This window comes from Procambarus clarkii, chromosome 37, assembly GCF_040958095.1.
Source record: "Procambarus clarkii isolate CNS0578487 chromosome 37, FALCON_Pclarkii_2.0, whole genome shotgun sequence".
Classification (NCBI taxonomy): domain Eukaryota; kingdom Metazoa; phylum Arthropoda; class Malacostraca; order Decapoda; family Cambaridae; genus Procambarus; species Procambarus clarkii.
The window spans coordinates 9,783,038-9,800,331 of NC_091186.1; the positions used below are offsets into that span (position 1 = coordinate 9,783,038).

General features: G+C 42.1%; 1 protein-coding gene across 2 annotated transcripts in view; it reads left to right on the plus strand.

The window, feature by feature from the left end:
* Nucleotides 1-317: 317 nt before the first annotated feature.
* LOC138372022 (ATP-binding cassette sub-family C member 10-like) overlaps nt 318-17,294 on the plus strand; it is a 55,855-nt gene continuing 38,878 nt past the window's right edge. The window contains exons 1-5 of one of the 2 annotated variants that reach the window (XM_069337090.1): nt 318-728; nt 7,563-8,233; nt 13,298-13,513; nt 15,775-15,847; nt 15,878-15,896. In XM_069337090.1, the coding sequence (XP_069193191.1) occupies nt 7,907-8,233; nt 13,298-13,513; nt 15,775-15,847; nt 15,878-15,896 (635 nt within the window). In that variant the 5' untranslated portion in view covers nt 318-728; nt 7,563-7,906. Of the gene's footprint in view, nt 729-7,562; nt 8,234-13,297; nt 13,514-15,774; nt 15,897-17,294 lie in introns of both variants that reach the window. The other variant, XM_069337089.1, reaches the window with a different exon arrangement.

The following is a 17,294-nucleotide window of genomic DNA, read 5'->3' on the forward strand; positions in this document are numbered from 1 at the left end:
GATGAGGGATTTTAGCATCAACGTAGCTAGCTTTCTTGGCACAATCTGTAGTCCCCTTCATATAGGCTAGGGTAGTTGCACAAATACACATGTACCTAAATGTGTACAGAAACAGAACCCCAAAATCATTTAGCTAAGGAAGCCAGGTCAACTCCATTTGTCACCATAAACAAACAGTATCTTCCCTGTTTATGAACAATATCAAGGGGGCCCTAACAGGAGTGAACATGTTAATTGTGCCAATTACAGTCAATTTAATTCCTTGCGCCCGGCACTGTCCCCATGATAGAGTGAGTGCCAGTGGGGAAGGTTACATAGTCACCTTCACGGTCTACCTACAGTTTAAAAAGAGCAAAATGACAGCCAATTAGTAATTTGGTTATGTCAGAACAATAACAATTCAACTGGCAAACAACAAACAAAGGCAACAAGAACAAGGTGATTGACGTGCTTAGTTCCCCATGAAGATGGATACCAAACATGCCTCATATATATGAGTCCATCTTGACTCATGGCGCTCAAGGCCTCACGGGGAAGATTAATCCACTGTCCACGAGCTGGTTTGAGTTGACAGTGGTCAATGGTTGAGGTTGGTGAATGGTTGAGGGCCTAGCCTCCCGGAGCCCTCAGTGTCCGCCGCGCTCACAGGTGCTGCACCAGTCTTACTCATCTCCTCAAGGAGGGTGTTGACTCGGGGTCCCATGAGTGAGGACTCATGCTCTCATCAGGTAACTCATTACGATGATCTCGTTGCACCGTTGGATGGTCTTATGAGGCAGATCATGGGAGAAATATGGGGTTATCTGCTTACATCATCAGTCCTCATGGGGCGGTCTCGCCTTACTCATATTTTCATCAGTAACTGAAAACAATGAGTTGTAATACTAACAATAATAATAATAATTTATGCAAAACAATAGAGGGGTTTGATTAAAGTATTACAATAAATTACTTATATTTGACATCGAGACACTTTAAACACCATTTCAGGATGGTAGGCCTATAGAAATAAGGTTACAATAGTGTTTATATTACAGTAATGGTGAATGAGGGATTTGCTTCATTGTCCAACCATTGCAGACACTCATATTTGTTATAATAATTCCCATTGTTGGGGACAGGAAGTGTGTGTGTGTATATATGTCGTTTAAACTTGTATGGACGTCCCCTCAATTTTTAACTGCTGGACTGTTCAATTTTGAACAGATGACTAACTCACAGGGTACCTATTGATGGCTAGGTGAAGAATGGCATCAGGTGAAAGGAAACCCCCCATAACTTATCTGTATCTGGTTTGGGGATCGTACCCAGGGTCAGTGATTGCGAGTCGAAAATTTAGACCACTCGACTACAAGACCTTATGTGTGTATGCAACAGTATAGTAAAAATATACACAATGTATATGTTAGGCCATGTAACGTAGCTTAACACAGCCCATCTTCCCTAAAGTATCAATCCTAGCCTAACTTAACCTGTACTTCAGTAGTCAGCATAGTACGGTTGGCTTCCTTTCTGACTCACAATCGGGGATCTCAAGTTTGATCTCTGGGCGGGACAGGAATAGTTGGGCATGTTTCTTTTCACCTCATGTCTCTGTTCACGTAATGATAAATAGGCACCTGGGAGTTGGGCAACTGTTGTGGGTGGCATCCTGGGGAGGGTCAGTCATTGGCCTAAATGGAACTTACATCTGATGCCTCTGTTTATACAGCAGTAAGTAGTAGTAGTAATAATAATAATTGCTGCTAGTTGCTGTACCATGACTATTAGTTGATATATTTTTTTTTTTTGAGATACTGTATATACAAGAGTTGTTACATTCTTGTACAGCCACTAGTACGCATAGCGTTTCGGGCAGGTCCCTGGAATACGATCCCCGCCGCGAAGAATCGTTTTTACAACCAAGTACCCATTTTACTGTTGAGTTAAACAGAGGCTACAGTTAAGGAATTGCGCCCAGTAAATCCTCCTCGGCCAGGATACGAACCCATGGTAAAACGCTCGCGGAACGCCAGGTGAGTGACTTACCACTACACCACGGAGACTGGTGAGATATATATAATAATTATAATAATTCATTGTGAATTATTATAGGAAGCCAGAGTGTATTCATACATGTTAGGCGTATATCGAGGTCCCCCCCCCCCCCAAGGTGGCATTACTGACCCCGCCCAGGATGCAACCCCACAACAAGCTGACTAACTCCTCAGTACCAATACTTACTGTTAGGTGAAAGGAAATGTGCCTAACCATTTCTGTCCCATTCGGGACTCGAACCAGGAATTCTCAATTGTGCGTTGAGAACGAACCCAACTGTACTATCTGGACCCTGTAAATTCCAGTCATTACAGACCAGATAACAACAGTCAATATGATGACTGTTGTTGCTGTATACAAAATTTAGTTGCTGTTCGAATCATCCAGTGGGTTGCTGCCCACTGGATTGGGGGGCGGTGTGCAGGACAAACATATCAATTGTGACACTAGCTCTCTACATATGTCAGTTGCTTAATTTAGTTACTGTACTTGTGGTCGGTCTTGAGCCCATTGATTTGTAACTAGCTCATCAAGATTGTAACTTGCTTATCTAAATGAATGTTGGGGTTCAGTCCCTGAGCCCATTATGTGCTTCTGTAACCCTTTCCACTACTGCCCACAGGATGGGTATGGGGTTCATAATAAATGAACTAAGCTAGAAATCTAGCAGTGACTAAGTTACTGTACCAGTGACTGTTAGTTGCTGTACTGTGACTTGTTTCTTGCTATGCCAGTTACTGTTATTGAACCCGTCTCTCTGTAACTGTTAACCCCCAAAATTGGGCTGTTTTTATGGGTAAAAATTTTTTAGATTTTCACTTTTAATTTTCTCAACACAGATAACAAAATGTTATTTACCTCATAGTGAAAGCTAAATTTTTGGTACCAAAATGAACAAACACACAACACTTCAGCTAGACTTTGGCTTGATGTAGTGATCTGTGTGTGGTCACGTAATCACTACTTTGCTTATACAGGCTGTAATATTGAGTCACACTGGTCCTCAGAGAGAGCTAAATGACATTTTACTGATGTTTGGATACAATGGACTGTTTAACTTTAGACAGTGCATTGATTAAACGAATACATTAGCATAGTACTGTTATTGCCTCCCAACAAATTAACTAGGTAAAGCATCATTAGCATGGGTTTAATCTGGCCGTTGACAACAAATTTTGTCTACTTTACCTAATCATTGTGACCTTTATATTAACCCTTAAACTGCGCAAAATGTTATATGATGTGTGACATTGAGCTCAGTTTTTTACGTTTTCTGAAACTCTCTTCAAATGTTTTGTGCATAATCTACTAGGCAAATGCTCCAACTTTATCTAAATGATACCAGTGTAACTTGAAAAACAAGAAAATAAAGAAAATAATTATAAAATTGAATATTGAAAACTTCAGTTTTTTAAATCATCTGCAAAAATATAAAATACCACCAACTGTTCATTTGGTGGTGTTATGCTCTCAGAATAGCATGTGATCTTCATTTTCATATATTTAGAATATAGGTTTTCAGTATAGCTTACTGTTAAAAAAAAAATTGTCAATCTGGCATTTGAAATATGCGCAAATTTAGACAACAAAAATTTATAAATCCAAATGTTTAAGAGTTTATGAAAAATCAATTCTATAGGGATTGTGAACAGATAGCTGTGGACATTGTATGTAAAAATGGTGTGAATCGGTCAGAAACTTGATTTTTAGATACTGAAGTAAGTTGAAATTCTAGTTATAGATATAATTGAAGTTATCGACAATGAATAAGGCAGTTCTAATTCATGAATTTACTTGTATGCTGTAATAAACATTGTTTGGCATTCGTACTCAAATGTGTGAAAGTTGTAGGTCACTGTGTGTTGAAATGAAGTCAAGAAAAAAATACCCCCCCCCCAAAAAAAAAACAAATGGGATAATTATAATAATTATAATGATTTAGGGAATACATTTAGGGTATACAGTACCTTATATAAGCAAAAAAAGCCCTAATTACACACAATCGATTGTGTGTAATTGTAATTTAGCCACGTTATTGTGACTCATCGCCTGCATACTGTACAGTCATGTTTTCATTCATGTGCTATGTTTTGTGGCAGGGGAATATTATTGGTGATATTGTGTTGTTATGCCATGCCTAGATGGTACAGTATATTCAACTTTTATTTTTTATTTTTAAGTCAAGAGGTATAATTACTATTGTTCTTAAATTTGTTTATTAGATTGGAGAAGTAAATGTGTTGTAGTGTTACACATGCTGGTACATCTGTGACCTGTGTTATAGTGTTACACATGCTGGTACATCTGTTACCTGTGGTGTAGTGTTACACATTCTGGTACATCTCTGTGACCTGTGTTGTAGTGTTACACATGCTGGTACATCTGTGACCTGTGTTGTAGTGTTACACATGCTGGTACATCTGTTACCTGTGTTGTAGTGTTACACATACTGGTACATCTCTGTGACCTGTGTTGTAGTGTTACACATGCTGGTACATCTGTGACCTGTGTTGTAGTGTTACACATACTACACATACTGGTACATCCCTTTTAGCAATGAAAGAAAGAAATCCTATCTTGGTAAAACCCTAAAAATAAAATGAAAATTGATGAGTTGCTGCGTTCTGAGCCATTCGTGCGGTGCCCTGAATAACACACACCTGGTTCTCCCCAGGCAGGGTGTGGTGACGTATAGGGTTACACAGAGGCGGTGTCGCCTTGCATCACACGTGAGTGAGAGCCTTAGGGCATGGCAGATTGTCTGTCATGTTGTTAGTTTAAGCACCGTAGGGGTTTTATTGATATGTGTTTTGCCACTGTACGAATGTCAGCCAATATCCCTTTAAAGCGTTTAGGGAAACCCGAAGACGGTATTCTGAAGGTTAGGGTATGTGTTTCACTGTCTTGGGTTGTGTAAGCTGCTGTGGGGTCAGGTACAATTATGTGAAGTTGTGTATGGTTATGTGTGTGGCAGTGTCGTGTTGTTGCCAATGTAAACATGTGTTTTTTATATTTTTGACTGCAAAGTTTTTGTGATGATCTGATTGAAGTTGTGTGAGGTTGGGAGAGATTGTGTAGATTGTTAGAGGTTTCCTGAAGTTGTAAGAGGTTCTGTAAGGTTTTGAGAGGTCATGTATGGTTCAATAGATTGTAAGAGGTTGTATGAGATTGTGATAAGTTGTGTAAGGTTGTGCAGGCTTGAGGTTATTCAATATTATGAGATTATTTAAGGTTACTTGAAACTGTTAAATTGTGTAAAGCTGTATGAGATAGTTTTGATTTGATTGAAGTCACATTTTACAACATTTTGTTTATTACTTTGTTTTGTTGTGTATTAATGTAGTTTGCATTAGTGTGGCCAATTAGTGTAAGATAAACTTGTGGAGCTGGCACATACATCTTCAAAATCTAAATATAAATTATACAATATAATTAAAATAATAATTGTTGGGGGGGTCAGACATCCAGTGTATATGCAGTATACATGTTAGACTTAGATCGAGGTCCTTCACAGGGTGGAACTACTGCTCCTTCCCAGGATGCAACCCCACAACAAGCTCACTAACTCCTGGGTACCTGCTTACTGCTAGGTGAACAGGGGCATTAAGTAATTAGTTAACATTAAGTTAACTAACACACCCAACCCTTTCTGTCACACCTGTTATTAGAACCCAAAATTCTCGATTATGAGTGGAAAAAGAGCCTGGCTGTACTGCCGGGACCCTACAGTGCATTGTACAGTATGGACCCTGCAATACAGTCGTAGAGTATTCCAGGCTGGTGTTGCATGCTCCAGTCTTGGTCTAACAAAAGCTGTGTAGATTGCCTTTAAAAGTCCTGATTTAGATTTCTAAATGACTGTAATATTCGCCAGCCTCCCATATACTGCCGCTGTCAGCCTGCCTATATGTGCCTCCAATTATATCTTCTCCCAAATCTCTCTCTCTCTCCAATTCCTGTTGCTGTCTTTCAGTTATGATGCAGACATCTTCTGGTCTTCTTTTGTCCTTCCCCATCTTCATTACTTTACATGTATTTCGACTGAACTCCAGCAACCATTTGTTTGCTAACCCCTGGAGTTTGTCATGGTCTTGCTCTAACATTCTGCAGTTGTCCTCTGTTTTTATATGCATTATATTTGCATCATCTCCAAACATTGACATGTGTGCTCACTACCTTGAGTAGATCATTAACAGTAATTAATTGATCATCAAACATTAATTGACTGGGACTGAAAGCAGTCCCAGTGGCGCAGTGGTAAGACACTTGCCTGGCGCTTCGCGAGCGTTTTGGTCTGGGTTTGTATCCTGGCCAGGGAGGATTAACTGAGCGCCAATCTTTAACTGTAGCCTCTGTACCAGTAGTGAATGGGTACCTGGGTATTAAACGATTTGGCGAGTCGTATTCCGGGGAAAATTAGGATTAAGGACCTGCCCGAAATACTATGCGTGCTAGTGGCTGTACAAGAATGTAACAACTCTTGTATATACAGTGTATATATATATATATATATATATATATAAAAAAAAAAAAAAAAATTAAGAACAGTAGGTGTCCCAGGACCAAGCCTTGGGGGAACCCCACTTGGCACATTTCCTGTAGATAATCTAAAAAGTTTATGACCTTTAATAGAAATAATTTGCTGTAGGCCTCTTTATATAAAGAGTGAGGTGCATAATGTATTTTGTAGTAGTGTAGTTAGTTGACATGCACATATAGTGTTTGAAAATTGAGTATGGGATAGTCTATGAAGGGTCATAGTGGATAGACCAGCTTAGATTGGTTCATGATGTAATAGTTGGTAGAACAACTTAGAAAAATTCATGATGTTATGGTATTAGAACAACTTAGATATGTTCATGATGGTCATAATGAGCAGAACAGCTTAGGATTCCTGTAGCACAGTAGTCTACAGCCTTCGATCTTTGGGCAGGACAGAAATGGTTGGGCATGTTTTCTTTCACCTGATGCCACTGTTCACCTAGCAGCAAATAGGTACCCAGAGTTAGGCAAATGTTGTGGGTTGCATCTTGATGAAGATCAGCAGTTGTCTTAAAGGGACCTTACACACATGATGTTTATGTTCCTCTAGTAAATAGGCACCCAGGAGACACTGAGCTGAGTACATGCCTAAGTACAGGCTTCCTGTCCCTAACAACAGGTTAGATTTGTTCATGGTTTCGTACTGGATAGAAGAATCTAGGTCACATTTAGTTAAGCCTTCCTCGAGACTGTACTCTTATGGCCTCCATAGAATGGAAAGTCTTAAGAGAAACAAATCTCCCAAATACTGTATATGTGTAGAAGGATTCATTACTAAAAAATTAAATGAGATTCCTATTTTGCAGATTACCCCCCCCCCCCCAGCCTGCAAGGGGCAAGTCTGGGCAAATTTTGACAGCGAATTAAATTAATATTGATAACGTTGATCATATGATGATTTAATGATATGTGAACATATTTTGCCCGCTGGGGAATAGATCAGTAAGTATTAAGAACTTACGAAGCTTTCTTTACATTTGCAGGCAGGCAGAAAGATTGAAGGTCTCCCAGAAGCAAAGGAATGGTAGAGAATGGTGTAGATCAGTTGATGAGACGTTAATAATGATGTCGTTATGGTAACGGAAGATGTGGTAAAATTCATAGAGGCTCTGATTTCAACGTGACAGTTTTGGAAGCTATGGGAATGTGCTGTTTAAATGTAACCTGTTCCACAGTGATTTTACCTGACATCGGTGAAGACCTGCATTATGACACAGCCCGGACTCTAACTTAGAAGATTAACAGATAACTAATGCTTGCTGTCAATACGTGATAAAATACTGTGCTGTGACTTGAATACACACAGGCTTCAACAACTTCAGTCACCATGGATCCTCTTTTCTTCAACATGACTGCATTCTGCGGAACGGATGATTTTAGTCTTTGGGACCGAAAAAGACTAAATTTCGGAGTGTGCTTCCAGAAGGCTGTGCTCATAACACCAGTGTTTGCCTTTTTGGCCATCGTCTCGGCTTTCTTCATGGGCAGAGAATCAATATGGGTCGTCCGCAGACAGAAGCAGATGGTGATAATTTATACCAGGATTGCCATATCCGTTCTCTCCGTAGTGATGGTCGTGCTCGAACCCATTCTGCTCTTCTATGTTGGCCACTCACACATATACTGGGTTGACAGCCTCGTTATTGGATCCCAGGTAAGATGGCATGATATATGGAGTTTTCTCACATGCTCATATTCATTCATTCATTCATTCATATATTAATTCATTCACTCATTCATCCATATATTAATTAATTCATTCATTCATGTATCAATCTGTTCATTATATAATTCATTCACCTGTCTATCTAATCTACCTATTTTCTCTATGTTCATTCATTCATAAATTATCTATTTACTCGTCTATCCATCCATTCATTGATTCCATCCATCCAGGCAGTTTTGTTTTCATTTTATATTTTTTGAAGATAAGCAATTCTCCATGCCAGTTAATATGTAACTTTTCACCCTTTTAAATGTGGAAGGTACAAATGGGGGTCAGATATTGCCTGTAAGTCATTGCATTTACAGTATATTCAGGAAATCTGTATATTTTCTGTGGGGAGCCCTGTTGGCTAACTGAAGCTATCTGAACTGTTATGTGCTAGATTAGTTTGGGGTCATCAGTCACAGGAGTTCTTATGCCTACTGGGGACCATGACCCAGAATCTGGTTCCCTCGGAGAGGTGCAGGAAGGAATGCCCCACGAGCACTTTACATTTAACGTATGTCATAATTGCCATCGACCGGAGAAGGAACCAGAAAGGTAGGCAGATCAAAGCAGACCACTATCTGGTTAATCTGTGCAATTTACATCCCTAAAGATCAAAATAACTCCCCTAAAATAAATTTGTCTTGTGTGGCTGTACTGGCAGTGTGTGTGGGGGTGTTGGCCAGGTATCTTCTTGTACGCAGAGCAGCATGTGCCTAGGGTGATCTTTCCTAGGTGCTCCGTAATTACTACCCTTGCATTTCAAGGTTATCTTCCCCTGGGTGTTTGGGAATCACTCCATACTAGAGGACTTCGCCAATTGAGGTAATCTTCACCCTTGGGGTATGTCGGGGGTTTGGGCTTTCCATCTTGCCCCGGGTGGGGGAGTATAGTGTTGGGGAACTGCGGCTGGCACAGCCTGCCTTACTACAACGCGGCTACTGATGCTTCTCTCTGGCTTCCAGTTTGTTTGTGTGTGTGGCGGCCGCCTCCCGGGTATGTCCCTCTTTCCCTTATACAGTGACACCTTAGCTTACGAATGCCCCTACAGTATTTACGAACTTTTCGGGTCACGAGTCCAATTTCTTCGGAAAATCCGAATCAGGTTCGAGCTTTGCCTCGGGATACAAAGTTTGTTCATACGGTATGGCCGACCTAATGTGTGGTGGCACGGCGACCACGCCTAGTTTACCAGTGCCTCCCACCTAGTGACAATTGATATATAATAACTCGTTGACAAAGCATGGCAAGAAGTGACTCAAAGAGCCCTGATCTCTGGCTGGAGAAAATTGTGGCCTGATTGTGTTTCAGAACGAGACTTTGAGGGGTTTGAGCCTGGACCTGAAGTGCCAGGCTCTTCAGGTCCAGGCCAAGAGTCAAGGAAATTGCTGCTCTGGGCCAGAAATTGGGCCTGGAGTTGGATGGTGCTGATGTGGAGGAGATGGTGGAGGAACACAGCAAAGAACTGACCACCAAAGAACTCCTAGCCCTTCACAGTGAGCAGCAACAAGAGGCAGCTGAGGAAATGTCTTCAGGGAAGGAGGAGGCAGTAAAGAATGTCCCTTCCTCAACAATTAGGAAGTGGTGTAGGCTGTGGAAAGAAATGCAAACTTTTGTTGAAACGATTCACCCAGAGCAAACTGTAGTAGGCCATTGTATTACCCTTTTTAATGACAAGGTGATGCCTCACTGTAGATAAGTGTTACAACAAAGGGGAAAATCAGTCCTCAATGGAGCATTTTTTAGTGAGAAAATCAAGCAGTGAATCACAAGCAGATTTTAGTGGTATGCAGGCAAAATGTGCTAGAGTGTGTACCCCAGAGAAGTCATCACTGCCTGATGTTATAATGGAAGGGGACTCCCGTTCCAAACACTAACACCTCTCCTCATCCCCTCCCTCCTCACCGTCTTCCATACGCCAACAAGAATCATCAATAAAGGTAAGTAATTACTTGTACATACTCTAGTACTGAAGATTTGGGTGAATTAAGTATAAAATTTACTTTGAGGTTAATTTTTGGGGGAGTCTGGAATGGATTAATTCAATTTACATTATTTCTTATGGGGAAACTCATTTCAGTTTACGAATATTTGGCTTACGAGCCGTCTCTGGGAAAGGATTAAATTCGTAAGCTGAGGTACCACTATACTTGGTTTTGTTGCTCCGAGGAGCCGAAGGGGCTTCCATAGAAAACCATCATTGAATGTAATGAAATGCCATTTTCTGGATGAGCTCCGGAGGCTGCCTGGCACTCTCCCTCCCTCCGGTCAGCAGTTTTTGCGTTGTTTTGATGCTTAGCCTCCGAACTGGAGTTGCTGGGTAGCCAGTGCAGGGGCTCCGGGGGATGGGGGGAGCTACGAGTGACGCAATGGTGTGGTGTGATGTTTGCTTGTTTCCTTGGGAATTGTGGAAGTTCTACCTCTCTGTTTGGCTTTAGTTTGCATTTTTCTTATCTTGTGGGGTCTGTTTTGTTATGCCTACCTTTTTGGGGTGCCTAACCCCGGTCAATTGTAGATAAGGTAAATCTCCAACCACAAGGGGGGACGGGGGGGTTCCAGGGCCATTGCTCCCTGCGCCTCTCTGAGGGGGGCCAGTTTGCCAAGAAACTAGCAAACGAGTATGACATCACACGTCGCTGCGCCACTGCGCAGCTCCCCATGGGGGTGTGTGGGTCTGCTTAGCCCGGGGAGCCAGAGGGGCACCCTTTTCCGACTATGCGGCGATTGGGTGTTGATGCCTTGCTGCAGGACTTGTCGAGGTGGGTTACCTATACCTCTTCCCGCCGATTCAGCTGTTACTTCGGGTTCTGGCTCGTTTAGAGACTTACCAGGAGAGAGAGTAGTCCTGATGGCCCCTTGGTGGATGGCCCAGCCTTGGTTTCTGGCACTGCTTGCTCGGTGTCCGAACCTGGGGGACTTTTCCGCAGCTCCGCCTTTTTCAGCAGAGCGGTCCAGTCCGGTACATGGTTGGTTCGATCTTCTCCGATCTTCGCGTCTGGTATTTCTGATGCAGGTTTATCACCATTTGTATTGTGATTAGAAGATGGCAAACCTGTGAGTTTCGTCTCGGCGGCAGTATGAAGTCTCTTGGAGGTCCTTTCATTACTTTGTCTCTTTGTAGGTTGTCTTTGGCTACAGAGTGGGTTGTCTTGTCCTTTCTCTCTGGTTTCAGGACCGTCATCTCATGCCGAATACTGTTGCCTCGTATCGTGCGGCGCTGGCGAAGTCGCTCCTGCTTGCATTGGGGTGGATATTACTTCCGCTCCATTTCACAAGCTGTCTCGTGTGTTGTTTCACCTCCAGCCTGCTAATGCACTGCCTGAGCCGTCCTCATCTTTGGACTGGGTGCTCTCTTTTCTCTCTTCTCCTAGATTTGTGGTGGCCCCTTCGGTTCGAGATTGTTTTGACAAGGCTCTTTTCTTGTTGTCATTGACCTCTGGGGGTTGGGTTGGGGAGCTTCATGGTCTCCTCCGACGCAAGGGTTTTTGCTCTTTCGGTCCTGGTGGTAGGTTTGTTTATTTGCAACCGTCTCCTCCTTTTCTGGCAAAGAACGAGACAGCGGCTTTCCGGAGGGGTCCTTGGGTGGTTGATGCTTGATTTGTTGGGCCGGGGGTGCATCATGTGTTATGTCCGGTTGCGGCTCTTCAGCGTTATTTGCGTGCCACTGACTCTGTGACCATGGGGGCACTTTGGGTTGACCAGGTTTCCCTAATTCCCTGTTCCAGGGCCCGGGTCTCCTAGGTCGTCTGCAGGGTTATTTGGTCCAGCCAGCCTGCAGTCCATCCTCGTGCCCATGACATTCGCAAATTTGCTGGTTTAGTTGCAGTTTTGGTAATATGTCTTGGGGTGACATTCGGGCACTAGGATTTTGGAGGTTGAACAGGGTCCTGGCCGCCCGTTACCTAGTTAATGTTCCTGGCTCTAGTCAGGCGTGTGTCACTTTGGGTCGCATGTTGCAGGCAGTTGTCTCGACTTCGAGTTGGGGTGCGAATGGCGGCCACCTCCCAGGAAAGTCCCTCTTTTATTTTCTGTGGCTAGGTAGCTCCGGGGAGCCAGAGGGGCTCTCCACAGAAAACCAGCATTGAATGTAATGAAATGCCATTTTCTGGGTGAGTCCCAGAGGCTCCCTGATAATCCTCCCTCCCTCCGGTCGGCGGTATTAGCCTTTTTGATATTCAGCCTCAAAGTTGGGGTTGGATGGCTGGCTCAGGGGTCTTGGTCTCCCCCTTGGCCCTCCTGGGGAGGGGGGAGCTGTGCAGACAGCAGCATGGCGGCGGTTGTGACGTCATTCTTGTTTGCTTGTTTTTAGATTGGGAGTTCTGCTTGATAGTTTCAGTTTTTGGTAGTAATTTTTATCCAGGTAGTGTTTGTTTTGGGGCGCTTACCTTTCTGGGTGCCTGACACGGTCAATGGCAGACATAGAATGCTTCCAATCACATGGGGGGTTTCTATAGGCCCTTGCTCCTTGTGCCTCCCTAAAGGTGCCAGGTTCTGTCTTGTGGTCCCTGGTAGGCATAGAACTCCAATCGAATTGACTGATGCCATGGTCTAATACATAGACATCAGTCCGGTAAGCTCCGGGGAGCCTCTGGGACTCGCCTAGAAAATGGTGTTTCATTACATTCATTGCTGTTTTTTTGTCTATGTAGCACATGCCAAGAAAGTCGTATATGTACAGTAGTGTTTGATACGAGTGATTGTCATGCATGAGATAATGGGGGGGAGGTGTTGGCTGTTGACAAACTGCTGGCATCCTTTCCCCATCAAGGCCACTTGAGATATAGTGCCCCTCAGGTAAATTCAGGTAAAGTGTAATGCTTCATGAGCAATGAAATCACAAGAACGTGATATGTTAAAGCTGTACGATAATTTCGCACCCCTGATCATGCAGCTTCAAGGTTTCTTATTTAGTACTTCATGTTGCCACTAATGATTAGCTCTTTATTGTGTAGGATGATGTTTCAGTATGTGGGTTGTTAACAAGGTTCTTATTCTGTCATATGTCAGGTACTATCATGGCTGGTGCACCTGGGCTACCTGAACTCCCTCATGACACGGCTGAGTATTGGAACGCGTGGCCCTACTCTCGTCATCGTCAGCTGGGTGCTGACCTTGCTCTGTACCATCAACTTGGCAAGAACGACTTGGTACGATGAAAATGGAGTCTCAAAAGTCACAGAAAACATTTTGAGATATGTGTCTTTGACGCGGTTGTGTTTGCAGGTGAGTGTTACCACCCATACTGGTTAAGATTTATGCTGGGTACAAAAGCCATATCTGGATAGCTACAATTTTTCTAGGCATAGAACTATTAAGTTAGTAGTTTCCTTTAGACTCCACGAATTTACCAAAAGTATAAAGTCCTCATACCAAATGCAAGAAACATATCAGAGAATTACTATATTTTCCTGTGTATAGTATGCACATTTTTTGTCAACCACCAGGCAAGTATAAACTATATTGCACAGTATTTACAAGGAAAAAACTACTTAAAAACACCTCTAATATATGTATGATGAAATGTGCAATGCTAACAAAAAATCCACAAAACACCCTTGTAATAAAGGTACATTTTATATGCCAGAAAATACTGTATACTGCAGATGAGTAGTCACAATAACGTTGCTGAAAAATGCTGACCAAACCACACACTAGAAAGTGAAGAGACGACGACGTTTCGGTCTGTCCTGGACCATTCTCAATTCGATTGTACAATTGACTTGATGGACCGAATTGTCCAGGATGGACCGAAACATCGTCATCTCTTCACTTTCTAGTGTGTGATTTGGTCAATACTGTATACCGAGTATATGACATTACAAAATTTTGTAAAATTTCATATTAGCCTACTGTTAACTAGCATGCTGTACACATTCACCAGTCTGACAATAGTTAGTTTTGAAGAAACCGTTTCCATGGAGCTATTTACCTCTCTTAATGAGACAGGGCCATTAGTGGGTAATTCACAGGGTTACCTTACCTTTGTCATACTATGGTGGGGTACTGGGAGTTCTTCTACTCCCCAAGTAGAAGAACTCCCCAAGTCCAGGAAGAGTTTCAGAACAGGGTTTGCACTTAAGAAAAGGGTTTTGTAAATTTTGTAAATGTAATTCGCACAAGAGAATGTGTGGAGGGAATTTATGTTTAGCATGTTTAGGGATTTAAACAGGGGAGTTGAGTGTTGTCTGAAAGCAGAGTTTGTTATTGTCCTGATAGCAGATTTCTGCTGGGTGATGATGGGCTTGAGGTAGTTTGCAGAGGTTGAACCCCATGTACAGATACAATAAGTAAGATAAGGATAGATAAGTGCATAATATAGTGAGAGGAGAGCAGAGTAGGGAACATAATATCTGATCTTAAAGAGTATACCAACTGTTTTAGAGACGTTATTAGTTGTGGTATGTTGGAGCTGAAGTTGAGTCTCTTATCTAGGAATAGGCCAAGGGACTTTCCATCATTTTTATTGCTGATGTTATCATTGTCTATCTGAAGCTGAATTGCATTTGTTGATTTGCTTCCAAATAAGATGTAGTAGGTTGATACCTGGGTGATGGGGTTCTGGGAGTTCTTCTACTCCCCAAGCCCGGCCCGAGGCCAGGCTTGACTTGTGAGAGTTTGGTCCACTAGGCTGTTGCTTGGAGCGGTCTACTGGCCCACATATTAATTATTTGCATAATTAGAACAGCTATGTCCTCAGCTGACACCTGAGGGACCTGAGTTCAATCCCTGAGCAGGATAGAACTGGTTGGGCATGTTTCTTTTCAATCATTGTGGGTTGCATCCTGGAGAAGGTCAGGAGCTGGGCTATGGGTGACCTCAATAATTCTAAGTACAGGCTCTCTGTCCCCTGACAATGGGAATTATAATTATTATCTCTGGGGGGAATGTGGAATGTGGAATCCGAGGAATTGTCAGAGGTTACAGAATATCTTTAATTTGGACAAATTTCATCAAGAGTCATTAAGATGACCTAATTTCACGCCTATCTTCAAACTTGTATTCTAAATCCGTATTAAACTTGTTTAATTGACTTGGGACATTTTCAAGGATATTGTATTTGCTATTTAAAAACTTCAGAGATTGAAGGTATAACCCAGGATGTAATCTGCATAAGTTTATTTCTAAGTTTTGGAAATTTGTTTTTAATTTGTGGAAGGAAAGTCATTATTATGGTTTTGAAAAGCAGTAAAGTAATTTCTCTTCAGAAAGATAAGAGTTTTAAAGAGCCTATAGCATTAGTTGGGTTGCTTGATCTGGACTATTGAAGCCACAGGCTTTTATTTTATAAGCACTGTACAGTATACATAAAATCTTGGTATTGTGTGTTTAACAAGATTCATACTGTGCAGTGTATGAGTGGGCTGGGCCTCATACATTGTGACTGGTATACAATACTGTTTTTAGTGTATGATTATAATGAGTGGAAGATAAAGCAGTGTAAAAGATCTGTACTGTACCTAATTAAATGTGTTTATATTTTTCAGATTTTGTATCTATTTACGCTGTTCCCGAGGGGCAGTGCTGGAGTGTCCCAGTACCAGGAGTTGCATAGGGAAGCGACAGAGACGACCCCACTCATGGAAACGTCTTATAACGACTACAGCCGGTATGTATATACATCGTATGGTGCATAGACAATTCTTTGTTCACTCTCACAAGATTATCTTCAGGACTGCAGGATTGCATGGGTATTCAAATCTTACTATGATATGTGTTGACCTGACCACCGTGACTGCCTGTACTGTACAATATCTGTCAGGTATCATAACTCTGTTACATAAATCTTAGGATCTTTGTGAACCTCTTGTTGGCCTAATAAGAGTGCATATCTGTGCTTTGGTACAGATACTATTTCAATACACAGTTTTAAATGTATATGTGTTAAGAAAAACTAGTGAGAAGAGTTGTTGCATTGAACCATCTACAACCAAAGATAGGTTTTTGTTAGTGCAGTTGGACATGATATTTTTCTCTCCACCACATAAGTAATTGAAATGTATGTTGGGCTAGCCATGCGAGTCCTAGTTTTCAAGCCGCTGTGAAAGGGCACCAGTGTTTGTTGTCAAGGAGGAGGCCTCATTCTTATCAACACCCATTCTTGCATACACTAAGAAAATACTAAAGTTTAACTTGGGTAAAGTACTGTAAGGAAATTAGGTGAAAGGAGCAGGAGGCCGAACACAAGGTACCATATGGGAAGTAAATCTTGCAAGAGTCAAATAGATAGAAAGATCAGGGGGTTGATATTAAACCGAACCTGTCCCCAGAAGCCCACATCAAAAGGATATCATCAGCGACATATGCTAGATTGGTCAACATAAGAACTGTCTTTAGAAACTTGTGTAAGGAATCATTTAGAACCTTGGGTACCACTTATGTTAGACTTATTCTGGCATATGCAACTCCAGCCTGGAGTCCATACCTAGTTAAACACGACAAAATTAGAGAAGATTCAGAAGTATGCCACCAGACTTGTACCAGAGCTGAGAGGTATGAGTTATGAGGAAAGGCTACAAGAGCTAACCTCACGTGGAAGACAGAAGAGTAACGGGAGACATGATCACCACCTGCAAAATTCTCAGAGGAATTGACAGGGTGGATATAGACAAACTATTTAGCATGAAGTGGAACACAAACAAGGGGACACAGGTGGAAACTGAGTACCCAAATGAGCCACAGAGACATTAGAAAGAATTAGTGTCTCTTTCAGGTTAGTTAACATATGTAATGCATTAGTCAGTGATGTGTTGGAGGCAGACATTATACACAGCTTCAAATGTAGATATGATAGAGCCCAATAGGCTCGAGAATCTGTACACCAGTTGATTGACAGCTGAGAGGCGGGACCAAAGAGCTGAAGCTCAACCCTCACCAGCATAACTAGGTGAGTACATCCATACCCATATTTGAGAGTACCCCACACTTATAGACATCCATTCTTGTGGATACCAGTTCTTGTGAGCACCCTTCAGATCCATTCATGTGACACCAAGCAAATCTTTTC